The sequence below is a fragment of the Physeter macrocephalus genome, chromosome 12, assembly GCF_002837175.3.
Source record: "Physeter macrocephalus isolate SW-GA chromosome 12, ASM283717v5, whole genome shotgun sequence".
NCBI classification, from domain to species: Eukaryota; Metazoa; Chordata; class Mammalia; order Artiodactyla; family Physeteridae; genus Physeter; species Physeter macrocephalus.
In genome coordinates, this window is record NC_041225.1 from 55993259 (window position 1) to 56021185 (window position 27927).

At 43.7% G+C, this 27927-nt stretch overlaps 1 protein-coding gene and 1 long non-coding RNA gene across 4 annotated transcripts in view; one reads left to right on the forward strand and one right to left on the reverse strand.

The window, feature by feature from the left end:
* Positions 1-652, reverse strand: part of LOC114487379 (uncharacterized) — a 12952-nt gene extending 12300 nt beyond the window's left edge. Inside the window, exon 1 of the long non-coding RNA XR_003682432.1 lies at positions 308-652. This is a non-coding gene — a long non-coding RNA (uncharacterized lncRNA). The remainder of the gene's footprint in view (positions 1-307) is intronic.
* Positions 1-27210, forward strand: part of ARHGEF33 (Rho guanine nucleotide exchange factor 33) — a 46172-nt gene extending 18962 nt beyond the window's left edge. Inside the window, exons 8-16 of one of the 3 annotated variants that reach the window (XM_007103437.1) lie at positions 977-1106; positions 6677-6809; positions 8332-8415; positions 9522-9605; positions 11186-11334; positions 12357-12521; positions 14978-15776; positions 19469-19608; positions 27081-27210. In XM_007103437.1, the coding sequence (XP_007103499.1) occupies positions 977-1106; positions 6677-6809; positions 8332-8415; positions 9522-9605; positions 11186-11334; positions 12357-12521; positions 14978-15776; positions 19469-19608; positions 27081-27210 (1814 nt within the window). Of the gene's footprint in view, positions 1-976; positions 1107-6676; positions 6810-8331; positions 8416-9521; positions 9606-11185; positions 11335-12356; positions 12522-14977; positions 15777-19468; positions 19609-25242; positions 25295-27080 lie in introns of those variants that run through there. The other 2 variants (XM_028497119.1, XR_003682430.1) reach the window with 2 other exon arrangements.
* Positions 27211-27927: the final 717 nt, after the last annotated feature.

Consider the following 27927-nt stretch of genomic DNA (forward strand, 5'->3'; position numbering starts at 1 on the left):
GCCCGTGAGCCATGGCCGCTGAGCCTGCGCGTCCGGAGCCTGTGCTCCGCAACGGGAGAGGCCACAGCAGAGGGAGGCCCGCATACCACAAAAAAAAAAAAAAAAAAAAAAAAAAAAAAAAAAAATGTGTATATACTTTTTCCTTCTCTTTCTTTTATGATGTAAGATTGATTAAATGTCTGAGGATTCTTAGCTAATTATTTATATCCAAGAAAAGGCCCTAAATTAAAAAAAAACTGAAAATTCTGTGTTGGTTAAGCTTCACAATAAGTGGGCTTCATTATCTGCTAAACAGGTGGCAAATCACCTTTTTGATAGGTGACCTCTTTATGTCAGTGTTTGTAGATCTTTTTCACTTGGGCAGTTCAGTTTCTCCAGTGGAAGGTCCTCCCCTCTCCTGCCTGGACAGTGTAAGTCTGGCTGCTGGCATTCTGGGATCTGCAGCGGAAAAGGCTGAGAGGCGTCTGACTGTTCCGTCTGCAAGCCTTCTCTGAGTCCCTTTGTTTTCATTTAAGCATCTCAACTCTGCCCTCTATGTCTGATCTTAGCTCAGATACCAGAGACTCAGGCTTCTCTAGTTTAATATTTCTCATTTCCCATTGGGTGGAAATGAGGAAGCCATGTGGCATGGGGATGGGGAGCTGGAGGTTCATCTGCACTTTATGCAGACTACTTCTCCTGTTGACAGCATTGCCCCTTATTTGTACATTCTGTGGTACCTTGGTGCCTCCAATCCTTGAGCCTTTCTGCTTCTCAGCCGATCACCCATCCTCAGATGAAAACACCAAAGTAAAGGGCTTTGTGCCCTTTACTCTGCTGAATTAATAAACATGCATCCATTCTGTTTTACATCTTCCAAAAACTTGTTGGTTTCTCTTTATATTGCTTTCAATATCTCTTCATTGCTTTCTAACATTTGATGGGGTTTCAGGGAAGAGTGGTTAACTAAAATTCCCTCCTTGGTTTGTTTTTAAAGCTAAAAGACAGACTGTGGCTTTGGAACTGCTTGAATCAGAAAGAAAATATGTCATTAACATCTCTCTGATCCTGAAGATCAAGGCAACATTCCAGGGGTCAGATGGAAAGAGGAATTCCAAAGAGAGAAGGTATCCATGTATTCATTGCCTTTGCTTTTCAGATTGATTAAAATTTAAGGTAAGTTGTTTATTGTTTCCACTTTGGGAATTCTGGGACCTGTAAAGAGTTCCAGAAATAGTCTTTGAAAAGAGAATATCAGTGACAGCAGGTAACCCTTGGCAAGTCTCAAATTTAGATTCTGAGCAGATAAGAAAATGAGTGTAGTCTCTGGGGCTTTCAGTGTCCCTGGCCTGTCTGTTAAGAACCTAAAAGGAATAAAGGCTACAGTGAGGGAGGCATTCCTGTCTGTTGCCATCTGCATGTTCAACTGGGATCCTGGAAGACCCCCTGGAATCACTTCTCATGAAAGTACAGGGAATGGATGCAATGGAGGTCTGAAGTGGCCATTAGATAAATGATACAGGGCTGATATAGCTATGAACTTGGACCTTTTTCATTATTTGTTCACGTGATCCTGGATGATGTGTGAGTCGTGTGTGTGTGCACCTGTGTTGTGGCGCAGTGCTTCCAGAGGGCCTGTGATGTGTTACAGCAGCTTGCTAGGCCCAAGGGTACAACACTCCTCCATCTATATCTGTTTCCAAACTTCAGATTTGCTCTGCTTGCCTCTCTGTTGAAAGAAAGCAGGAAAGAGAAACTATGATTTGGTGGGAAAAGACTAATGTAATAAAGATGTAATAATCCAGATCAACTGAGGAAAAGGCCAATCCAAATAAATGAAAAGTCTGGATGATAGACTACTGGAGACACATACAGCATTGCGACTTTAAGCATTCTGTCGGGTAATATACACTGGTGGCTCATAAACCGTGGGATGCCCTAACTATGTTTTCCTGATTCTTATCACCCCCTCACCCCCAATCTTACTTGGCTTTGCAGCTGCCAGCAGTACACCCAGTCACCAAAACGCAATGCTCCCCCTATCTGGGTGATTGAGGTAAGAAAATATTCCCTGACAAATCCATCAGCGGCTTAACTATTTTCAAGAATTGTTTCACTGGGACTTCCCTGGCAGTCCAGTGGTTAAGACTCTGTGCTTCCAATGCAGGGGGTGCGGATTCGATCCCTAGTTGGGGAACTAAGATCCCACATGCCGCACGCTGTGGCCAAAATATAAAAAATAAATAAATAAAAAGGAATAAATTTCTACAAGAAAAAGGAATATTCATTGTTTTTAAAAAAAAAAGAATTATGAAGTAAACAAAACAGAAAGCAGCAAGGAGCAGAAAGGGTAATGTGACATTTAAAGCTGTGAACAAGAGAGGCTCTGGATTGGGTTTTACTTTCTCTCAGCGGCCGCCTAGATTCTTGCTGGTCCTTCCTTTCCCTTCTGGCCACTTGATTCCCCCTCCTTCACCCCAATCGAGCTTGTCCTACCCTCCCAGATTGCCCCTTCAGCCCTCCAAGAAGTCTCTCCGGCTTCTAGCTACCTTGCTAGAGTTTACATTAGAAGACTTGCTCAGTTTACATTAAAACCAATCTAAAACCCAGTATACCTTTTGATGAGCTTTGCCTCCACATCTAAGATTCTAAGCCAGCAGCATCTCCTTCCAGTCTCTGAAAATGTGGGGATGGAGCAAGGAGAGAGAATGAGAGGACTGTTTGCTCTGGAATACAGTAACCAGGCCCCATGCTTGGCACTTCATTTATATCAACTTCATGAAATCTTCACAAGAACCCTGTGAATCCTACCTTATAGAAGAAGAAACTCAGGTCTAGAGAGGTTTAAAGCCACAAAACCAATAGGTGCCAGAACTCAAGCCCAGGCCTGTCTGACCCTGTGTCTTCTGCTCTTTCAACATCACACCGTTTCCCTAAGGACCATGTGATTGCAAAGATACCACCTTGACTAACAGCAATATGCCAAGTGCATCAGCCAGAAGCCGACTTTGTCTCTTCCTATTTCACAACTTATGCTTCTCTCTTAACCGCCCATAAGTTCTTACTTCAGATCTCAGCTGAATTGCCAGGTAGGGATATGTTCTTAGCTCACGGAAGCTCTTTGCTACTTGCCCTCACTTCTACTTCTCACGACTCATTACTGAGGAAGAAGTGGGCCTTTCCCCAAAATCCTGAGATTAAAAAAAATTAAAACTATCATGCCATCCTCAATGAAAGTAAGACAATGGCTATTTCTCATATCCATGATAATGCTATTCATGTTAGTTATCTGCTAAGCAACCCTCTCTTTTGTTTTCATAGCCCAAGAAGAGAAGAGCTTCAACTTAGTATTCTTAGTGCTAATCTCTGGTTCTGAGGTTTGTAATGTTGCCCTTCTCCTACGTGGGGTTAGATCTTCATCCTCCCCCTTTACTCACTATGTTTCTTTTTTTTTTAAAGCTTTCTGAAGCCTCCAGATGTACTTTATTTAAATAGACCAGCTGAATGAAATACAAAACAGAATGAGATTATTCCTCTTCCCTACTGGCATTTTTCCTCCCATGCAAAGATGAAAACTAATTTATTAACATTTACTATTTTTCCCATCACAAACTGCAAGCCTTCTGCATCTTCTACCCTCACTGAAAAGTCACCTGGGGGTGAAAACAACACCCACTACAACTACATACCTGACACTCAAACCTGAGGTTGCCACGTCTTCTCAAGCCTATAAAATAAAACTTCAGGTTTTCCGCAGAAAAACATGAAGCACTCAGGAGTCTCCTCAGGCTGTTTCAAGCCAGCCCTGCCCCTGGCTAAAAGGGTCTGACGCTGCAGGGGCAAAGGCTGCCAGCGGAAGCCTGAGGGGAACGTGCAGGCTGTTGTCCATTTGTAGGAGGATCATAGAAGTTGGAGTTCTTGGCTTTTTCCGGTATGATTCATGCACACAGAGCCACAACCTCGGGCTCAAACAGTCCTGTCTGAACCCTTATCAGGAGGGACAAAGTCAGCTCCACAGGATTGCCAGTTAGCCTTAAAAGCTAAACTCCAGGGCCACATCTACCAAGAACTCAGCGAGCTGTATGCTTCAGATCACCACCAGGTGGCACATATTTTAATTATCGATGCCTCACCCTGCAGCTGAAGCTCAGGAGCTGTTTGGACTTAAGAGCTAAGTTATTCATTTGAAACTATAACTGGATTTTCATTGATTGCTATTAGTTTATTTTTCTCGTTGCTGGAGAACTGCATTGCGGGAATCGAAATTACTTTGAAGGCTTTAGAAAGAATAAACTACTCATGTTGCCATAATCTCACCCCTGGTAAGGAACAGAAAATAAGTTGAGCACGTAATACTTTTGTCTTAATGAAAAACTTGCTCATGGGAGTCAGGTGTGGCTCCAGGCAAAATAGTGAAATAGACGAAGTGTGTCTGTGCTTCTTGCTTCTTTCTCCCTCCGCTCTCTCCACTTCCTGGCTTACCTCCTCCACATTCTTCCCTGATTTCAAATATTAACCTTATTAAATTAAAAAAAATTTTTTAAAGCCTGTTTTCAATATTTGGTACAGAACCCACTGTAAACCACTGCTCTTCATGTAACTTACATGCTTCCATGATGCTTGATGGGAGCCTTAGCCTTTTCTGACCCTCATCCTGAAACCTTACTCTGTTAGCCCAGTGGACAGTCCAGGAGACATCTGGACTCCAACCAAGTTATCAGCTGTCAACTCTGCAAGTACACTGGTCACAGTGTTGCAGAAGGCAGCTTTCTAGAAAGGAAAGAAAAAGAAAGGACAGGACAGGAAAGGAAGGAAGGAGAGAAAAAGAAAAGAGATAACTCAAGACACATTATATAACCTACAGTGACAACCCATCACAAAGTCATATCTCACCACGGTGCCCTAACATCTCTCACTGTCACACCAGGAATGTTACCCAAAGTCACTGTCAGCCTCTGGGTGGGGAGAAATCTTTCACATCTAGATCTTTTGCTGGTGCAGTGTTTCACTCTTTCTGTTTGATCAGTTGTGCTTTCCTCCATCAGCTTTATGGTCTTCTCCCAGTCAAGACTGTCTCCCAGCCACTCCTCCAAATTCCCTTTGGTCTGGACAGGGATTACTTAGATCTTCTGAGCCCACTGCACCAGCCTAGCACAGGCCTCTCCTCCCACGCTTATGGATCAGCTGGCTCTGCATGTGTGGAGGCACAGGGCGTGGTCAGATGGGGGTGGAAGGAATCCTTGTATCTTTTCACAGGAGGCTGGGTATCCCATTCCGGCATGTGTGTGTCTTCTCTGAGCTACGACCACCGAGGAGTCTTCTTTGCCGGGAGATGGGTTGAAAACACCTCCTTTCAAACTGGTGTCCTTCCTTCTGTTCTCAACAAAGGTCTGCTTGTTTGCGGTTGGCAAAGCACCCCAACTGTCCACTAATTTACTCTCAGTAGACCCTGGGGAAATATCCAAATAAGTTTGGTTCTCAGCAACAAACAGGCCATCACTTTCATCTCTGTTAAACTTGTGGTCTTGGCCGCTCTCCCCTTTTGAGACAGACTGCATTCTGCCTATGGAATGTGTATCTCTGCTTTCACTTTACTATGGCTAGCCCTTGAATTCTTTGCTGCGCGAAGCCAAGGACCCTTACTTGGCAGCCTGTCCTGGGGACCCGCCCGAGACCTGGGACATGACCATTCTCTTGCACCCCATTTTCCTGCAACCTCTTTACAAAGGATATTAATAAATCTACTTCTTACCTAAAAGAAAAAACAAACAAAAAAACCAACCAACCAACAACCGCCCCCCTGCAAAAAAACCTTGTGGTCTTAAAAGCACAGGGTAACCTATTTTCATTTTCCCTAAGTTACCAAGCTGGAGCTGAAATCTTTCCTGTAGCCCAGTAAGACTTCACTCTTTCTGTTTCTTCCTTCCTCACTCCTACAGGCCTCTGCTCACCTCCCTTCTCCATCCAATCCCCCTTCTTCTTCCTCCTATGATTCTCTGTCTCTCCTCTCCACCCCATCCTCCTCGGACTTCTCTCTTCTTTCCTTCATTTCCTCTGAAAAAAATGAGGCACACTGAGATGGCTGGGGGGATGTGAGAGCAGGAAGGGGGCTCAGCAAAACTCCTGGGAGTAGCAGGCCAGGCCTAGTTTGTAGCCTCCCCCGGCAAGACTCCATCCTTGCCCAGATTCTTCTTAGAAACTGAAGGAAAGGGGAAAAGGAACACTTTTATGCCCTCATCCCCTGAGCTTTCAGTTGCCAGCTTTAAACAAAATTCCTCCTTACCTAAGTACAGTCTCCTACCCAGTAGCTAACAATGACCCAGTGCCACCTTAGTGTCCTCATCTGCAACATTAATTAGAATAGGCAATTTGCACATCAAGTGGGAATAACTTTAAAACGTTGAAAAAGATTTCCCTTAAAATTTCCACTGTCACATAAATAAGAGTGTACCAGTTAAGCTTTAAAAAGGCCATTCGAGTGATGTGCCCTTTACTAGTTCAATACATTCGTATAGGAGCCATCAGTCAAGGGGTCTTTCTATAGTCTGAGGATATCTGCTGTGAGGTTGACGATGACAGACTTTTTTTTTGAATACTCAACATATTTTGAATGGCTGGGAAAATGGGACCTGCTCCATATATTCTTGTAGAGCCTTTTCTTCTCTACACCTGGTTTGTGTGTCTATTCTGTTCCAAGCCTCTTCCCTGGCTCTTTACGGTACCTTGTCCAGCAGCACCTGGATTTGCTTCATGCTCTGCAGGAAAGGGTCTTGAAGTGGCCACGCCAAGGGGTCCTTGGAGATTTATTCCTTAAGTTAACAAATGATGAGGTAAGTTTTTTTCTTAATCCTTTATAAACTTGAATTATATGTGTCTGTGTCTCCCTTGTCTGTTTCTCTTAATAGAGAATCGAGAATCAGTGAATTTCAGAGTTAGAGGAATTCCTGAGATCTAGTCTAACCTCCTCATTCTACAGATAATGAAATAAAGTTCAGAGAAATTAAAAGCCTTGGCTGAAATCACCCAGCTATCTAGATATTTGTAGATCTGTGGCTAGAACCCAAGTCTTTTAACTTCCAGATCATCACTTTCCACTGTACTATAACTGCCCCCATTGAATACGCACATGTATGTGTATGTATGTGTGTGTATTTGTGTATAAGTATATATACATGCACGTATATATCCATCCATACATATAACATAAATATATGAGACTTTGTATATATGCATATACGTTCACACACAATTTCATTCCCTAGAGATTTTTAAAAATGTGATGGGCAGCTATTTGTCTGGAATGTTTTTTGTTTTCACTTCCCTGGAGAAAGGATGCTAAGGTTTGAAATCTCTATAATGTTCTTCAAAGAAAGTATGATTTAGGCCACAAGTTGCAAACTCAAATGCCTATAGGGCCAGACAATGACTTTAGTGAGTAGAAGTGAGCTGAATGTAAAACAATGTGGACTGCTGGGAAGTGAGCTTAAGTGGAGCACATATGCTTTCAACAAAGAATAGCTACTCAGCTTTATCCAGTTGTTATGCAGGAAAAAAGGACTAGAGTTACCAGAACTTCTGATATTTTAAGAGAAGCTGGAAATCCAGAATTTTGTATGAAATTTTCTTATTTTAAAAATATTGTGTGGGCTAATTAAAACTGGTCTGCAAGCCAGATTTTGCCTGCAGTTAACCTCTGCATATCGATGATTCTCAGCTGTGATTAATAATACGAAATTTACAAATTATCTACCTGTATAGAGTGGATGTAATACTATCCCTCTAATATCACTTTTACTCATTTGTATTCAGTATGCTTTCTTGAGCTGAAAACTGTTATAGCTATGCGAGTATAACTTTGAAAGGTGAGAACTGTTTTCCTGAGGGGATATTCCATAGGTGAATATGCAATTAGTGGAAAAAGTCGAGAATCCCTGGTCTAGAAACTATGAGGTGAGTTGGACAAAGTTCCTCATTCAGATGTAGATGATTAAAGCATTTCATCATTAATGAAAGTAATTTAAAAACAAAATATGCATTTTTATCATTGAACAGCTTTTAAAAATATTTTTTCAACTTACATGGCCCCTTCCCTCTGCTTTGGTTTATCATTTCACTTTCTCTCGTTAAAGCAGGGATACTGAGTTTTGTTTTCCAAATCCACAGGAATATTTTCCTTAAAACCAAAAAGATTTTTTAAGGTGAATGAAAAAAAATTTACTAAACACATTAAATGAATGATTAAAATCATCTCTGCAAAGTACTCCATTTAATATGCATGACTCTGTAAACATATTGGTTGTTATCATTCCTGTCTCCAGGTTCTTACCATGCCTTTTTCTGCTTGTTTTCAAGAATAATTTTTTGGATTATTATGTTGCTTACCTGAGGGACCTGCCAGAATGCATCTCTTTGGTTCATGTGGTTGTTCTGAAGGAGGTATGTGTGCACTGTCCTTTGGTTACACGTGTAACTATATGATGTTGCTCATCTGCCCAGACTACAGCACATGCACTCTGAGCTTGTTCTCCAGGCTGGGGAATGGCTTGAACAGAGCCACTGACACTCCTCCCTGGGGTTAAAGGAGCCCACTCAAGGATCAGTGCCATTGCTTTGGTCTTTGCTGTTCCTTACTGACCTTCTGTTCCATTCCACTGGAAATACAGACAAAGTAAACAGCTATTCTAAGCAGAGATCTTCAGACTGCCGCTTGCAGCCTTGAGGGGTTTTGGGTTTTATAGGCTCAGACAATATGAACTGAATATTAAATTCATGTTATCCTGTATCTGTCAGTTTATAAGATTATAAAATGGCTTTAGTCATGTTGCTTTAAGTATTGCTTCTGCAAGGATATATTAGGTGCTCAATAAGCACATATAAATATAAGACAATTCTAGTTATTTTACGTCCATAGAAAAGAACCATATCAGGAGCTCTAAAGCTAAGAGTTAATCAAGTTTCACAAGAGGTGAGAGGCTCTATTAACTTTCTACTTCAACCCCTTACTGCTCCCAACCCAGTACAATACCAACCACGTGTTATTACTCAGGAAATATTTGAGAAAGGGAAAGGAGGGGAAGGGACATGGAAAAAGTCCAGCGTGTTTCCTGCTGCCAGGCCAGCTGACCAGTTTCTAATCATACTCCCTTCCCCATTCTCATGAGGCTCCAATCCACCCTTAGTGCCTATTCATAAACCACTGTAAAGATTACTGGCTGAAGAACCTTAATGAATTTAGTCAACTCATATATAATTTACTGAACGCCCACTGTGCTAAGATGGTGTTGGAGGGTGGGGAAGAGGAGGGATTAGTTGGGAAACTTGGGTGGATTCTAAAGAAGTATATGACATGCTCCCTGCTAGAGAAGAGTTGTCTCCTTGATCATGTCCCCGAACAGATCAATGCTGCATGACACTCTAGATGAAGAAAACTCTCTTCAGAGAAGAGAGTAAAAACCCTTCTTACTCTGGGGGAACTGACTCTGGGGTTTGACAGCCAGAGCTGGAGGGGCGCTGAAGACTGACTCCAACTTTCTTTCATTCAGGGTGACGAAGAGATCAAGTCTGACATCTATACACTGTTTTTTCACATAGTTCAGCGCATCCCCGAATATCTGATACATCTGCAGGTAGGTATGGCTGGCCAAGCCACTAAACTGATTTTCACGCTACACAGTTGTTTTTGGCTTCCAATGAAAGACACTGTGAAGGGTCAAGGAATCATTAATATTTCTAAGAAGTGTTTAAATGATTTAGATTGTTATGATTACCCCATCTCCACCTTGTGCTATGAGCTAAAATCTCATTCTCTAAAAATTTTTGGCTCGTGATGCCAAAAATGAAGTTCTATCTTCATTGACCAGCAATTCACACCTATGCTGATCCAGGATCTTTCTATGGCAGCTCCTGCCAGACCCTGGATACCTATTCAGTCCCTTCCACCTTGGTTCTACAGCCATCTAAATGCACCCCTGACTACTACTTTCTTTTCGCTTGCGTCCAAGGGTCTACAATACATTGTGCTTATGTCTTGTGTCACAGGAGAAGCATGGAGAAGCTGATGAGCTGACTTCTTCACACCATTTTCCCGCAGGGTTTGTAGCATCTTGGAGGCAGTAGAGTTGAGAAAGAGAGACTCATCAACACCCCTACCAGCCCCTCTTCTTCCCACCACCCACCTGTTCTGGTTTAATTGCTGACTGATCTTCTTAAGTAGTTCAGTGAAAGCATCTCAGAAATGCTTGGGATTTGTCTCAGGTAGAAGTAGCCCAGTGTTAATATTAAAAAGACTTTCAATTGTATGGGGCTTTAGATCTTAAAATCATTCTCTCACAGTAATTATCTAATTTAATCTTTTCAACAATCCCATGAAATAGGTATCATTATTAACATTTTTTTAGATAAGGAAATGGAGACCCAAAGAAGTAACTTGCCCAAGTTAAGACACCTGGTCAGTGAAAAAATATAGGCCTGAAACCCAGGTCTTGCAAGCAGGTTGTAAGTAAGTAAATAAGAGCCCAGATTCTGCTGTCTGACTTGAGTTCAAATCCTGACTCTGCTACTCATTAGATGTGTGACCCAGTGAAGATTACTTAACTTCACTGTGCCTTGATTTCCTTATTTGTTAATTGGAGTAACAATGGCATATATCTAACTGGGTTGTGGTAAAAACTAAATGAGAAAATAATGTAAAGGACTTAGTGCTTGGCAATAGGAAGCACTCAATAACTGTTAGCTTTCCCAAATCCAACCAGCATGCACATTCCACTATAGCACAGCAGGCAATGTAACAGGAGGGGCCACTAGGCCAGGCGTGATCATCAACATCCCCTCACTTCCAGCCTTGATGCCTGACCTTCTCACCATGAGTCTGACTCCTTTGGGTTATAAGGCATTGCCTACAGAGAGTAATTGTTAGAATGGCTCCATTACTTCAGAGATCTAATTAGTAGATCCTTCTAATTTTTCAGATGGAATTATGTTCAAATTCAACTCGAACAGGAGCAATAGTGACTATTATTTTCCCTTGGTGTGATGGACAAAGAGAACAGCAAGTTTGACTTTTCAGTTTGTAATTAAATTGGCCATTTGCATCATTTTGATTAAATGGCTACCAAACTCTCACAACAGATCAAGGCAAGGTACAGAAGAGACGAAACAACTTTTCATTCTAACTATGCAATGCTGCTTCCTTTTTTCCTCCATCCAGAACGTCCTGAAGTTCACAGAGCAGGAACACCCTGACTATTACCTACTTCTTGTGTGTGTTCAACGCCTGCGAGTATTTATCTCACACTACACCCTGCTGTTTCAGTGCAATGAGGATTTGCTTATTCAGAAACGGAAAAAACTCAAGAAGTAAGGTTCTGATGGTGCAGTCTAGAGGGTTGATCAAAGGTTTCTGAGAACAGGGATACAGACGGTCAACGTGAGTGTCTGTCACAAGTAACCACATTGAATGTAAAGCGGCTGAAATGCAGTGATGGAGGCGGAAGAGAAGAGAGAGCAGGGGAGGGAAGAGAGGTGACCAGGTTGGCTACAGGAGGGAGGTACTTACTACCTGGTGGAAATTAATTTAGAAAAATAAGCACTTTTACTCTAACGCTTATGCAGACCTTCTATTATCTCATGTTGCTAACCACCTCAAAAATAGTTGTTTCACTAAACTTGCCAGGTTTAAAGTTGCAGTTTAAAGGCCAGAATGTGATTTCTTTAATTAATTCAAGAAATATTTACTGAGCACTTATTGTACATCAGGCACTGTTCGGCAAACTGAATATACTGCAAAGAACAAAACAGGCAAAACTCTTTGCCACATGGAGCTTACTTTCTAGACCTGGATAGCCAGTTAATAAATAAGTTAGATGGTTTAAGTGCTATGGATAAAAATAAAACAAATAAGGGAGGGGGTGGTGGTTGAAAGGATTTCACACTAAGAGGAAACAGGAAGGACTGATTAAGGAAAATCCGGGCTTATGAAGGAACAGAAGCAACTCATAACAAAGCTTCCTAATAACCTGGAATTCCTTCAACCTCATCCCAATCCAATGAGGAAAACAGAATCATTTCTGTGCATGCTTTACACCAGTAAAAGATGCTATGTCCCAAGCCAGGGCTCCTCTAATGGATGACTTCTCCTCATACTCCCCTTACCCCCAAACTCAATTCAGCCAATTAATCAGCATCCCTACTCCTACCCAGCATCCAGCTTGCACTCTATTATGTAAGCAACCTGGTTTGTAGAGAGCCCTGGAGAGACCGAGAACTTCACAGCTGAGCTTCATCTGAGAAATAAGTCTGCCTTTCTTGGTATAATGTGTGTATTCAGAGAGCTGATTTCCCATTGTAGACCCTGAGAATAATTACCTCCATTCCATTAGGTCATCCATGGCGAAGCTGTACAAAGGGCTGGCTTCCCAGTGTGCAAATGCCGGGCAAGATGCTTCTCCCACTGCAGGCCCCCAGGCTGTCCGTGACAGTGGGATCCACTCAGAAGAGATGCTGCAACCCTACTCTTCGGCTCCCAGTTCTGGCCCTGCTGTCACGTAAGCACCTGTTGCTGTGGAAAGGTTAATGACAATGCCCTCGCCTCCCAGGTGGTCTGTGGGGGGGTAGCAGGCCAGCCTGTATTAGGAGTATGACCTACAGGACTCCTTCCTCCCTCTTGCCCCATCAGGCCCACATGTGGCAGGTAAGCAGCTGACCCAAAGTTTGGATCCCAGAGGACGGCACTTATGTTAAAGAGCAGGCCTAGAGGCTGGAGGTTACTCCCAACAATTTTATCACACATAACCACCCTCCACCTAAAGCATGAGTCTCTCTGGGTTTGGACAATGACAGAGTGGAAGGGAGTGCTGTAAGATGACAGGAAGGCATTTTACAACCCCTCAGAAAGGTGGTAGCCCACTTAATGTCTACAAAAGATGGAGGTGGAGAAAAAGGTTTCCCAGTCAAGGGTCAGAGGAAGTCTGGGCTCTGAGGATGAGAAATAGGTCTGAGGTGATACAGAAAGAAGGTTGTTTAGCCCTTCCCAATTCTCCCTGAAGCTTCTTCAGAAAGGGACTTCATGACCTCTGTTCTTCACTTATGACAGCTTCTCTGAAAGCTGTTCTGGACAGTGGATGGATTTGACAGTCTTTTAAAGTCGCTGCACACAACCCTCTCATACACTAAGCTGGATTCTCATTCAGCCAACTTCTTGATGATCTTTAGGGTAAGGATTAGGCTGTTTACATATCTGGAACTCATTTTACCTCTGAAGGATGTCAACTTGGCCACCTTTGAAACTAGGACTTCTGGAAGAATAAGGGAAACCAAAACTCAAAATTCCAAACCCCCAATTTACCAAATATAGACAATTCTCATGAAACTAATTCCTTAGACTATAATTTCTGCTTTGGGTTTTATTCTCTTAAGGAAAATTTAGAAATCATGCAAGAAGCTATTTATCTTTTCTAAAACTACAATGAAGTGAGAGGTAGGCAGTTGAGATTAACTTAGTGTTTAATCCCTAGTTTTTAGAATGCTAATTACAGTCACTGGAAGGAGCAACTGATCAATAACACAAAATAAATCCTGTTTGCTTTCTGCCCTTATCTCTTAAAATTGAGAACATTTGTCAGTGAGAGATGGAAGTGCAAATATGGAGGCAGAAGAGAGAAATTTTATAATCATTCTGAAAACCTATGAGACATTCACTTTTCTATAAATAGAGCCCAGGATGATTTTCTTACTATAGAGAAAATCCTGGAAGTCCTATAAGGAGAGAACTCCTTACAGAAAAAAATACCTTTCCTGGGTGGGGAGTGGGAGACAGGAAGTGGAATTTTAGTTTGTGGATCACTTCAGCTCTTAAAACAGTGACAGAACTCTCTACTTTGAAGTGAGACAAATAGAGCCAAAAAAAGAAATCCCTAGAGATTATATCCAGACTGAAGAAGATAGCTGCCATTGCACTCTGTGCTAGAAACATAGCCAGGAAAAAACCCAACAAGAGTCTTCCAAGTTAAAAGAGAATTCAAGTCAATATTTCATTTTACTATTTTTTTCACCTCTGTAAATGTGAGACCTAATTTTCATCTTAAGACCACCAGAGAAAGATACTCAGTGTTAGCATTTACATCTGCATTCTTTATGCATTTTTGTGGTAGAACTAAGTATGAATAAATAAACTAGCACAACCAGTTTGGGTCAGTGTGTCCTAGTCCACTCACATCTGTCTGGCAATTAATTCCAGCAGAACTGGCAAACCACATCCAATCTGATGGGTATTCTATCCAAGTATCCAATGTTATTCTTTATCCATGATTAAACAAAAAAAACCTCCATGAAATTGGGCATATTCATCGACAGCCTTTTCATTTCAGTAATGTTTTTTTGGGTGGAAGTTTGAGACGACTTATATAGCATGCTTTATAGCCACAAGGAATTTTTGGTTTATTATGAAAATTTCAAACATACAGAAAAGTAAAATGTACAGTAAACCCCACACACCAACATTCAGATTCAACGGTTATCATGATTGTACTCCACTTACTTCATCTGGGAATTCTTAAGCATTAAGATCCACGAGTTGAACAAAAGTTGTTTCCATGATTTTACATGACTCTGCTAGGGCAAGAAAGGGAGAGAAGAGAGAAAAGAGGTGCCTTGGGGCCTTGACAAGTGGTGGGAAGGGTCGGAGATTCCACATGGGGAATGATGAGCATCCTTGGCCTACCAGCCATCTCTGCGCAGTGACTCTGGGCTCAGACGGTACTTCAGGCATCCCCTTCACGGATGGTCATTTTCACTCTCCCACTTGGGGGACCAGGGCTCGTGGGGACTCCTTAATCTGAGAAGCCTGTGGCGCATGGTAGGTAACACACGTAGGCGGCTGGGAGGGATGGAGAGGAGGGAGTCGGCAGGCAGCGTGTCTGTCCCGGCCTTGCGCTGCTAGGTGAGAGGCGTGCACTAACAAACCGTAAGCACACTTGTTTTGTATTCTCTTTCCCTTTTAAAGACATTTGATGCCCCCAGTGAAGAAAAGCCAACAACAGCAAAGCTTGATGGAAAGCATGCAGCCCGGAAAGCCCAGTGACTGGGAGACAGAGGGCAGAAAGCACGAGAGGCCTGAGAGCCTCCTGGCGCCGGGTCAGTTCTGTGCCGCCGAGCAGGACGTGAAGGCGCTCGCTGGGCCCCTGCAGGCCATCCCGGAGATGGACTTCGACCCCTCTCCGGCCGAGCAGCTGGGCAACGTGGAGCGCTCCCTGCGCGCCCCGGCCGAGCTCCTGCCCGACGCCCGCGGCTACGTGCCCGCGGCTTACGACGAGTTCGAGTACGGCGGCGAGATCTTCGCGCTGCCCGCGCCCTACGACGAGGAGCCCTTCCAGGCGCCGGCCCTCTTCGAGAACTGCTCGCCCGCCTCTTCCGAGTCCAGCCTGGACATCTGCTTCCTGCGGCCCGTCAGCTTCGCCGTGGAGGCCGAACGGCCCGAGCATCCGCTGCAGCCCCTGCCCAAGAGCGCCACGTCTCCGGCAAGCAGCAGCGGAGCCTACAAGCTGGAGGCGGCGGCGCATGCGCACGGCAAGGCCAAGCCCCTGAGCCGCTCGCTCAAGGAGTTCCCGCGCGCGCCGCCCCCCGAGGGCGTGGCCCCGCGCCTCTACAGCACGCGCAGCAGCAGCGGCGGCCGCGCGCCGCTCAAGGCTGAGCGCGCTGCGCAGCCGCACGGCTCTGCCGCCTCCGCCCGCGGCGCGCCCAGAACGTTCTTTCCCCAACAGAGGTCCCAAAGCGAAAAGCAGACCTATTTGGAAGTAAGGAGGGTAAAGTAAAACCGACCCCAAACCCACAGCACTGGCAGCCCGGGGCCTAGATCTCCAGGGTGCAGCCTGGGCTCACCTAGCGTGGAGGGGAAGCAGGCTGGCCAGGCGGGGGCGCAGAGGCCGAGCTGGGCGAGGATGTTGAGGGAGAGCCCGGGTTAAAGGCTTGACTATCAGTGGCCCTCGGAGGAGAGCGTTAGCGCCCATTCTGCAGTGCCAGGACACAGGAGCATGCCTTACCAATATATGTAGGACGACCGAAAGACTAGGACTCTTAGTAGACCTGCTTAAAACGCCTCCCCCCACCCCAAGTGAAAGAGTGAGAGGTGTTCTCTGCCTTCCTGCTTAAGCTGTGGCACCTCCCAGCTGCACTTCACTTGCAGGGCACTGCACGCAAGTCCCAGGCCTGTCTGTTTCTTCCTTTGCCTGTTAGGCACACCCCTTGTTAACACGTTCAAAATATCGAGCCCTGTGTGCCAGCCTACTGTACTCCCCGACCTGCACCCTTGTTTGTAGCTAGGGAGGAGGCAAGTTGCCCTCTCTCACTGAGGACTCCTTGCAAAATTGACAGCAAAGTTCATTTCCACTTGCTTTCCTTTTGCCTGGAAAAGGGTGTCACCTTACTTGGCAGACTCCAGTGGGACGAGGACAACACAAAATAGTCATGGAAGCATTGACTCACAAACACCTTCTTTGGCCTCTATATTGATGTTTGGTATTTTGATGTCTAACCTTGGTGTCTGCAAGCCTTGGGAGATTTAAAGAGGTGTTTACACATCCATGAAAGGACTAATAGTTCCTGAGCAAATAATTCCTCTGCACGTGATTGGAACAAAGGCAATTTCTGATTAAATGGAGTAACAGTGTGGCTTTGACCTGTGCCCCCATCCTTCCTGTTAAACATTTTAGAAGTGGTGGTTAGGGTTTACAGGGCAACTCTGTATTGGCTGATACATCTTGAAAATGATAGTCCAGGACTGCCTTTACCTGCACGACATATCCCTTGCATCCAGCACTAGGGATCCTTTGCCTAGGTGAGAAAGGGTTTCTCCCAGGAATGAGGGCCCTACATTCCACCTGTTTCTATTTCCAAGTGAGTGGGAAGAGATCGAAGATCATTGACTCCTTTCATTCGTTCATTTTTCAGCAAACACTGAGCACCTGCCTTGCACCAGGCTCTGTGTCAAGTGCTGAGGGTTCAGAAATAAACAGCATCCAGTCTCTGCCCTCCAAGGCCACTGGCTTAGCCCAGGAAGGAGACACATAAACACAGAATTATAATAAACGGTGGAAGCACATGGGAGGGTATTTAAACCCTCCTAAGGTGATGATGGTCAGAGAAGTCTCCTAGATAGTTTGAACGTCTGAATTTAATTTTAAAAGCTGCTTAAAAGTTGGCTAAGTGAAGAGAGGGGTAGGGAAATATGAAAAAAGGCTCATGGGCCTTTTACGAAAACGGCAGGGTGAGTTTTTCCTTGTAAATGTTGTCCCAGGTGGGAGTGGTGGACATTAGGCCAGAGGAACATGCAGAGCCTTGGAGCTTGCCGCCCACCTGGACTCCAGAAATCAAAGTCTGTGTCTGCTTCCTGAGAGGGCAGAAACGCCTTCGTGTGCCCAGCTAAGGTTGCTGAGTTTCCCCAGGATTCTCAGATTTCCTTCTGCCTCTGATTTTCAACTCTGAACTTTATAAAATTCTGTTAGGTAAAATTTCTTAGACAAATCAAAGTTAGGTGTGTGTCAAAGTTTAAAAGTTCATTACCAAGGGAAGTAGAAAGGAAATAATAGTGCCAATTCACAGTGACATGGGATGGGCAGAGATATACATACAGAACCTTATAACTAGTATAGTCTAAGCTGCAAAGAATGCTTTTATTTCATATGTTCATAAAAATGTCTTTTTTTCCCTAGTTGATGTGTGAAAAATTGGAAGCTCAACAATTGCTAGACAAAAACCATTAATCAGAGCGAGATGGGGTTTTAGTTGCAAAAGATTAACCCTTCAAAAGCCCCATATTTAAAGATATCAACTCTTTCCTGCTGAGATGTGCAACGTTCCTAGGGTTCCAACTCCTCAGATATACTCTGTGTATCTTCCACCCCTGCCCTCAGAGCCAACCAAACCCTAGTCTTTAGTGTTCTGTCTCTAAGAGTCAGGAAAGAAGACACTATGCTTTAGTGGAAAGAGCACCTGACTAGGTGTCAGGAGATCCTGGTTCTAGTCCTGACTCTGCTGCCAGATAGCAGTGTGCTTTTGGACAATTCATTTGGCTTCTCTGTGCGTCCAGTTTTCTCATCTGTGAAATAAGACAATCTATACCTACCTCACAGCGTTGTTGTGAGGATAAGGCCAAATAAGATAAAGTTTGTGAATATGCTTCATAAAGTATGGGATGCTATACAAACGCAAGATATTATCAAGATCATGATTCCACAGAAAGATTTTCCTAAAACTATTAATAGATTTAGTCCTAAAAAGTCCTTAAAAGCCCACTTCTCAAAATATGGTACTTGGGCTAGTAGTAAATGTATTACTTGGGAGCTTGTTATAAATGCAGGATTTGGGCTCCACCCGTGACCAACTGAATCAGAATCTGCATTTTAGCAAGATTCCCAGGTGATTCATATAAACATTAAGTGCAGGTGGGCTGACACATACCTTAAACTGCTGGTTTTCAAAATCTAAGTGTGCAAAAAGATTATCTAGGCCTAACTTCAGAGATTCTGGTTCAGATAGTCTGGCTTGGGGCTCAGGAATCTACATTTAAATAAAGGCCCCAGTTGATCGTGTAGCCCCAGGACCATACTTTCAGAAACGCTACACTAAGCCATTAAGGTGTTGATCTCCGTGGTTTAGTTATGAATCTTCATAGAATCTCAGATACTCTCTAGATCTGCTACTACAACCCTGAGTTAAGGTCTCGAAGTCAAACCCATATGTTTCCTGAAAAAAATTTGTCCCTACTCTTTGCTCTCTATCAGCAAGCATTCACCCATCCAATTCATGAACGTTTCACGGTGGTTTTTGCTTTGACTTCTTGGCTTCTCTTTTTGGTTCAAAATTAAGTAGCTATTTTAGGTTGCTTTTTAAAAAGGAACTAGAGAGTTCACAAAAGATAGAGCCTTGCTTTTAAATTTATTTTAACCTTACACTGTAAATAGCATGGATTAAGAATTGTAAAAGGCATGCGTGCAGGTTGGAAATATGAGTTGACATATTTCTAAACAGATCTGACCTCTCAAAAACTCCTTCCATCATTAATGTCTAAAGTGGAGAATTAGGAACACGAGCTTAAACTAGTATTAAAATCAAGAAACTTTTTTATTTTGTAGAAGGAGAAACATAGCCAGGGATATGAGGGGACTACTGTTGGTTTTCCAGCAAGACAATATTGTTGCCAGAATAAGAAGTTAATCTTCCTTTATTTCCTGATCTTTAATTATTGTTATATCATAACCCTACTCTAGACTATTTGCCTTGATATGTAGAAAATACTTCTACATTCAGCAGAAAATTATCCTCTTTTCAACTACTGGTTTCTTAATTAGCCTAGGTTTGCTTTGGTTGGAATAGGGTGTCCGCCATTAGCCTTTTGGAGTGGGAGAGGAAAGTGACAAGTTAAAAAAATTGTCCCATAGTCAGGATCAATATTAACTTTGGAAAAGAATAAAAATACACCCCTCTTTTGTGTTTTCAGGAGATGCATTTAGAAGACGCCACGAGATTCTGTCCAAAGGAAGAAAGAGAAAGTGAACAGACCTCTTTCAGCGATCAAAACCCCAGGCAAGACCAGAAAGGGGGCTTTCGCAGCTCCTTCCGCAAGCTCTTTAAAAAGAAGTGAGTAGCCCTTAGACAAGACAGCATTGTAACTCATTTCCCTGTGGGCTAAGTCTTGAGGTTTTAACAGTAATAAGTATCAAGTAGCCTGGTTTCACACAACTGCTTCAAGCTCAGTGCCTGCACCCAGTAGCCACGATTCCTGCCAGGTGAAGATGTTTCTCATTGTGATCTCGTAGAGTAAAAGCAAACTCAGCTCTGTCCTCTGCTGCTTCTGTCTTTTAGCCCTACTTCCTTGTTCCCAAAGTCGTGTGTTCTGAGAGGAGTGAGCAGAGGAGGTCCCCTAGGAAATCCCCTTTGGCTGGGAGGAATGGGATCCACTATTGGGGTTGGGTGTAATGGGTGTGCCAGCAGGATCTCCCCACTTGTGGAAAGTTTTCTAAGGCATCACAGCACTTCTGCCTGTAGGGGCCTATAGTCATCCTGGTTGCTAGTGCATATTTTGGGGGACTTCTGCCAGTGTTTTCCCTAGCAGAAATGATTGAATGGATTTGGCTTGGGTCCTAGTTAAAAAATCACTTTAATGGAGTTTCCATACTCCATAGGAGGCAAAAACAAGGCCTCTCCCTCCTGTGGTCCTTCTAAGATTCTCGGTCCTTGCTGTGTGGAATCACCCACCTGTCATTTTGGTCAGCACTTATTAGCACTGTCTCGCAGACTGGGAGACCATGGCCAAACCCCAGCATGAAATGTAAGAAGAAAGAGCTGAGCGTTAGCATTTGATGGTGGTGGTGGGGTCTCCAGTCCAGCCATCGCATGCCTGGAAGACGGCTGTCTCTCTCTCCACTGGTCCTCAGGCCTGTTCCCTCTCCCTTAGAGAGATTTTGCCTGCTACTTAGTTTCTCTTGGAAGAGGAGGTTCATGAAGTGAGTTTTAAACAGTAAATCTTCCCATTTTAGTGGATGGAAAAGTTAAAGACACTATTGCTGACCTTATAGAGCTGCTGCTAAGTGACGAAGCACAGGGAAATCACTTTCTCCTGATTTAGATAATGGTCTTGATGGAAGAATTGGGGGCAGGCCTGGAGTGAGGACTTTTTTTTGATGGTTTGTCTAATTCCTCTCTGATAGGGAGGGTAGTACTGAGATTAGTAGGTCTCTGATTGTCGGGCCCACCTGTTGTGACTGGAAGAAGAAGGAAAGGGGGAGAAACTACTGCAGTGAGACAGCCCCACTCCATGAGCCCCCTTACAGTTTTGCTAAAGTAGCCCCGTGCGTGCATGGCTATTGCTAGATCCGCTTTATTCAGGGGGTAATGAGCTGAGAATTGTTCCCCTCTCTCTAGGATCATAGATTTAGATCTTTCCCGACCCAGTACCTATTGTCAAGTTTTTTTAAAAAAATATTTATTTATTTTGGCTGCTCTGGGTCTTTAGTTGCCGTGTGCACGTGGGATCTGGTTCCCTGACCAGGGATCGAACCTGGGCCCCCTGCATTGGGAGGGAGAGCCCCCTACTGACAGGTTTGACCGGGTGGAGAGAACTGGAGGCAGACAGCTCTCCATCCTGACCCTGGGATTTAGGCTTCTGAAATCTTCTGAGGGCTCCAAACTCCTAAGGACACTGCTTGAGCCTATCTTTTTATTTTATTTTATTTTATCTATCTGTCTATTTATTTATTTATTTTTGGCTGCGTTGGGTCTTTGTTGCTGCCCACAGGCTTTCTCTAGTTGCAGCAAGCAGGGGCTCTTCTTGGTTGTGGTGCGCGGGCTTCTCGTTGCAGGGGTTTCTCTTGTTGCGGAGCACGGGCTCTAGTTGCATGGGCTTCAGTAGTTATGGCACATGGGCTCAGTAGTTGTGGCTCGTGGGCTCTAGAGCAAGGCTCAGTAGTTGTGGCGCACGGGCTTAGTTGCTCCACGGCATGTGGGATCTTCCCGGACCAGGGCTGGAACCCTTGTCCCCTGCATTGGCTGGCGGATTCTTAACCACTGCGCCACCAGGGAAGCCCCGAGCCTATCTTTTTATTTTTACTTATTTTTATTTTTAAGCCACAGTACTTCCCAGGAAAACAGCCACTTTTTGCCCAGTGCCATTTATAGTGACTGGGTGCTGTTAGAGAGCAATGAGTAATGGATTCACCACGGCTCCTTTACAAATTCCCGTTTTTCAGAGATGTAAGAAAACACTCTGCCAGTTACCTGAGGCAGAGGGAGTGGGCTTGTCCTCTCCGTATTCAGGGGGCAGAACCAGGAGCAATGGGTAAGAGGAAGAACTTTCTAAAAATGCAGCTGCCTGGAACTGGAGCTGGCTGCCTCATGAGGGAGTGGGCTCTCTTAAGGAGAAGCTAGATGACCCTGGTCAGGGATGCTGTGAAAGGGATTGCCACACTGGGTGGGAGATCATTGCCACTTGAGTGCTTTCTAGTCCTGAGATTTGCTTTATCTGTAGTTTGACTTTGTTGTAGATCAGTCTGGGTGATCACATCTTTTTAACACCTGAAACAAGAAATTATTGTGGCCTGGGACCTCTAATTTTAAAGACTCACCATGTAGAAGACCAGATTTTGTCTTTCTATAGCCTCCCACAGCCCTTGGTTCAGTGCTGAGCATTTGCTGTGGACTCTCCAAATTTTCATGTTGGTTAATTGCTTTCAGCCCTCTTGCAGCTTTTTGGGATCCTTTTTAGAGGGCCAGATGGATCCCCTTAGTCCTCTTATCCTTTTTCATAGATGAGTGCCTCCTGCATCAATCCAATTGCTGCCACCAATCCTGGTACTGCCTTTGTATTTCAAATTTGAAGTGTTACACGGATGGAAGTAAAGGTGGCACCACACAGATGGCTGCTCCCTCGGCAGGCCTTCCTGGCCTTTTACATCTTGTGTAGAACCGTGAGCACCATCATGTGATGCTTGCTTATCGCCTCGTGTCCAGGGTGCTGCGGTGGGCACTCTGGGGACTTGGCATGGGATAAAGAAGCAGCTGTAGTAGCTTCTCCTGAGTATTTTCATCCAAGAGCCATGGAAAGTTTGTTCCATTATGCTGAAGTAGAGACGAAGGGCAGGGAGGCCCGAGTGTAGCACAGAAAGGTCAGTGGCTCTTAACTCAGATGAGAACCCTCGATTCTTCTCATTAATGGAACATCCTTTATTATATGCATGTGTTGTGCGAGATGCTTGTCTAGGAATTGTGAGTGGCTTGGTCGGTCCCAGCTGTTAGTAGGAACTTGCACCCTGAAGCCAGGCATGCAGACAGGTACAGGGAGGAACCAGAAAGGAGAATCAGCCCATTCTCCTCCCATGTGTCGGGAGGTCAGGCTGGCAGCAAGCTCTGGGACTTCAAGACGTGCTTCATCCCAGGTACTGGAGTCATGTCAGAGGCTGGCCTCAGAGGCCCAAAAGGGACCAGCACCAGAAAAGCCACGTGTGTCACATCAGGAGCTCGCTGCCTGCCTCTCCCACGGCCCTCTGGAGGCTCACTCCTGTCTGCGCTGACACACGTTTTGTATCCATAGGGGCTTGTTTGGCTGGTGGCCCCACCCACCCAGAATGCTGCTTCGGGACGAAGCTAGGCATGGAGCCAGATGCAACAGAAAACCTGAGAAAGGGTTCTCTTCCCTCTGAGGCTGGGAGGGCCGAATGCTCCTACCCACAAGAATTCAAAAGGGAGAGTCAAGCTGACATCATAAAACAAAAAACATCCTGAAAAATGCCCAAGATATTTGGGGAAAAGGATGACGCTCTGATTGTTTCTATCTCGGGCACATTTGTCCTGGGTAGATGCCAGGTCATGTGTCCCTGAGAGCTGCCCAGAATTGGTCAGAATAAAGACTGCATATCTTAAAGTTGGAAAATGTTAAATGATTTAAAAATTTTTCAATGACGATTCTTAGAAGCCAGGAACAGACCTAATGTGATAGACTGATGCTGGACTGAATCCTTGTCCCCCTGCCTTTGAGCAGGATGGTAGGCAGACTATCCCATTCTGCAAGGATCTATCTGGAGGCTTTCAAAAACTTAAATCTAGACTGTCCTGAAGTCTGAGACAGATGCTACTTCATCTTGATATATAAATCTTGCACTTAGGCTAATAAGTAGTCTTGGTTGGGGGTGTGCATGGGGGAAAAAGGGTTACGTAAAACAGCTTAGGAGCAGGGAATGTAGATGCTTTCTCTTTTTATCCTCAACTCTGGGGGGAGTGGAAGACAAAGAATATGGCTTCCAAATGGTGAATCCTGTTTCCTCACCCATTCCTTCCTCTGTAGCACTTTGTAACTCACATGCCTCAGAGTGTCTCCTTCCCAGTCAGCACCCTCCCTCCACCCGTCGCATCAGAATCTCTTTTCTGAACCACATACCGCAGAGAGAGCACTTCTGCAGGGCCCCATATGATTGTCAGTGAGTCCACTTCTTTTGTGTCCTGTCAGCTGTCTTTGCTTCTGCTCAGCCTTGGCTATGGAACAGACCATGTAATAGAAAGAAGGACTACTAAAGAATCAATTGATAACTTTACCCTCACCTTCTTCTCTACCTCTTTAGAGCCTATCTCAAGTTCTTCCTCCATTCTTACCCACTTTGGGGTTCTCTCTCATTTCCCATTTCACTTCCTTATATAACTTGAAAACTGAAGGAGATGGCTGAAGGGATAACATTTACTTAAAGCTGATTACAGATGTTAGTAGGTCATTTGAAATCAGTCACTAAGTTAAGGATCTTCAGTGTTCTAGGTACTGTCATTAGGAGCTTACGATCCAAATGTAAGAGTAACCTAGCTACAAGGTTTAGTACCTAGAACATAGTAACCTCTCTACAGATATACATTAATTGAAGGTTCATTTGTCAGCCTGTTGATTACCTGGGCCAACTGATTTGGCCGACAGGATGGGTGTTCCCCTGCTCCCTTACTTCTCCATCTGCATGTTCCTAAAGCTTTCAAGGTGGAGTCTTTCCATCAGAACACCAACCCTTCTTAAGTCAGAGGGTCCTGCAGCACTAATTCCAGCCCTTCTCCCCCCACCCCCCACCCACCCCCCCCAAACAAACTTTAAGGCTTACCGTAGCAAATTGCTACTTGTATGACCCACACAACTTGTGATTTTTCTTCATCTCTGTCAGTTGAGTGGAAGGAAAGTTAGCAACAGGTCCGTTCTTTTCCGTCAAATATTTGGATGGCTGTGTTGGAATGTACTAGTAGCCATCCTACCCTTACCCAGCAAGCGTTTGCCTGCCTGGCCCTTTATGTGTTCCCAGGTCTGCCCTGCAGTCAGCCAAAATGGCCCCAGGAACTCAAAAGCCATTTCTGTTTTATCGAGAAAGGGGATAAAAGCAAATACACTAGCTCTTTCTCCTAGATTCTGCAGCTTTTGTCTCAGTAATTTAGGTATGCATTACTCGAGAGCCACACCTTTGGAGGAGTCCATGAGTTGAGGTGGCCATATTTCATTAGAAAGAAATCAGTTAAAAATATCTTTAAAAGGATCAAAATGAGCTTTTAGTCATAGCTACAGTAGAATGCTGGATTTTGAAAATGATTAACAAGTTGGCCATTAGTTAATTGTTAGTTAATATCAAGAACTGTGGAGCCATTCACACACCTGCAGACATAGAGAAGGTGGTTTGTGAGAAGAGCAGTTAAAGAAAAAACTAAGCTGAGTTTGTGGACTTTGAAAACTAGACAGGGCGATTTTGGCATTTGTTTCAGAAATGGGAACGCAACTGGTGAAGATTTCTGTGGTCCTTGGGGCTGGTGGTGACATCAAAGCTTTCCCATTTCCAGGTAAACATGAAACAGTTGCATGTTGGAACCATCAAAGTATGACATGTTGGGTTTTGGAGAGATCAGACGTAGCTAAGAGGGGAAATGGAAGGTAAAGATTTTAAGTTTTGACCAATGACTTTCTGATGAGAAACTGTCATGTGGGAAAACAATTGAGAAGAAACACCAGCCAGATTCAAATCTTGCTTCCTACTTCCTGCCCCCCAAACTTTAGGTGTTCTTAGTCTTCTGGATAACAGAAGATATGGGGAAAGAATGACATGGTCAAAAATCTATCTTCCTAACATTTTGGGTGCAGTGTGCTAACCAGGGAAGATCTGAACTGGAGGTAGCTGGGAGTTCTGAGAGAAGGCCTGGAGCTTCAGGGTGGGACCTGTGGACGTGGTCTCAAGGGAGAGTTCCAAGGGGTCGTCTGCGCTGAAAAGAGGACTTTCACCCCACCCAGCTGTCATCTTATTGAATGAATACCCAGATGTACTCGGGTTGGATAGAGAATATGCACTGGGATATAACGGAAAAGTGCTCCATACTGACCAGATGTAGAAAGTGTGGTAGGCAGCTAGGGTTTCATCTGTGATACCAAATATCAGGGCAAAAAGTAAAAAAATCTCATCAGATAACCTTGGTTGGGCTTCCAGACATCAGGGTTTTAGCCTTTGTGTGGATCCAACTTCTTTCCTTGAATAATGTAAAGGAGTTTGAACTCTGCCCAATTAATTCAGTAAATGATAGTCATAATTAACTTATCTAATAGCAACAATGAGGACACTCAAAGCGTATCAATGATAGTGAAAGAACTTATCTTTCTTTTGTGGATAGTGGAAGCATGCCTGACTCTGCCTTGGCATATGGAGAACTTGCTCAGTTGTGCAGGAGCTTTGGACAAAGAACTTCATGTCTAATGTCACTGTCATACACCTTGCATGAGGTCTTTTGATATTGGTTCTTATGTCACTGGGCTAGTTTTACTCATTTTAGCTCAGGGTTTAAGCTAGCCAAAGGGCCCCAGCCTAGTTTATCAGAGGTTATTTCCAGAAAGCCTCCTCCCTCTAGGGACTTCTGACATGAACAAACTGGAGAAGGTGCAGAGCTGGAATGGATTACCCAACTGGCTTAACCAAGAGAAAGGAAGAATACACCCTCGACTGGGGACTCAATTGGACTGTTCTGAGTTGTTGCCTCTTGATTGGGCTTGGTCTCCTATGTGGTGGTTGAGATAATAGAATCTCCCTAATCTGATTACTGTACTAATTTCTGCATTCTACCAAATGTAGCATATATGTGTGGTTGGCTTCAATAAATTTTTCATTTTAAAATGAAAACAAGCAAAAGCAAGAGTTTGTAATGTAATGCCCAAATTAAGTAAAGGCCCTTGATAACCTTGGGTGAGAGCAATGAATTCCATCCCTTAAAATTTAAGGGCCTTGCTAATTTGTGGAGTAGTTACTTGATCGAATCAAAATAGGATTTATTGAATTTTCTAAGCCTGTATTCCCCTTTTACAATGTTATTACACAATTTCTTACACTGACATACACAATTGTCACAACTGTCCCCGTAAAGCATTAGAAAGGTAAATTCTTTATGTTCACTGCAAATCGTAGTAACACATGTCCTGAGTCATGAAATTCAGGGGAAGTAAAAATTATTCCAGATCTAGGAGGCAACTGTTTTACAATTGCAAAACAATTTGGATAGATAAAATATTTGAAAACAATTAAAACCAAATCAACCTGTACTTTATCTGTGTGCTGAGATTTTAGGTCCAGTGGATCAGAATACAGGGAAAAAACTAATGAGAATCCCTCAATGGATCCTTCACCCACCAAACAAGATTTCTTCAGAAACCGACTTGCTCTTGCAAATGACCTTGACCAAGGAACAGCTGTGTAAAACATACTTAAAGTTGTATTGTCAAGTGGTAAGATGAGGATAAAAAGCTTGTATATATCTGTGTAGGAATATATATATATATATATATATATATATAGATGTATAAATCCCTGAGGAAAACTAATATAAATACTTACATATGAAACTAAATCAACATACAAGACATTGAAAAGATGAAGATTAGTCTGTGGTTGAGAGCTTGCTTTTTGAACAACACCTGGGAAAAGGGAAATGAAGACTTTTCACAGCATTACAGAAAAACATGATAAATTTGGAGGAAAATAAACGTTTGTAAGAACAGAAACTTCCACCTTGAGGTCATTCCCCCAGTATAATATTGAGCATGTTCATATTTAACATGGATGTGAATTTTATGCTTCCTAGGCATTTAGCATATTAATTCATCCCAGTGTTCTCAGACTAATATACACTATGTTAGGGGCCAGTTCTGTCTTGCCATATGTCTTTCAAAAACCCAAAGGCAAATACCTAACATCCCTTAAGGCAAAGGATCAGTTAATAGAATTGTATTTTACATGTTGCAAATATGAGTTGTGGAAAATTTGTGCTTAAACCATGACACAGAAGGTTCAAAGCTTAAAGACATATTGATCTCCAAATAGGAAAAGAACCTTAAGAGTAGTATTCCTCTTGTTCTATGGTTATGAAAATCAGTGCAGGGAACAGTGATTTCTCTAGAAACTGGGAGGCCAAAGA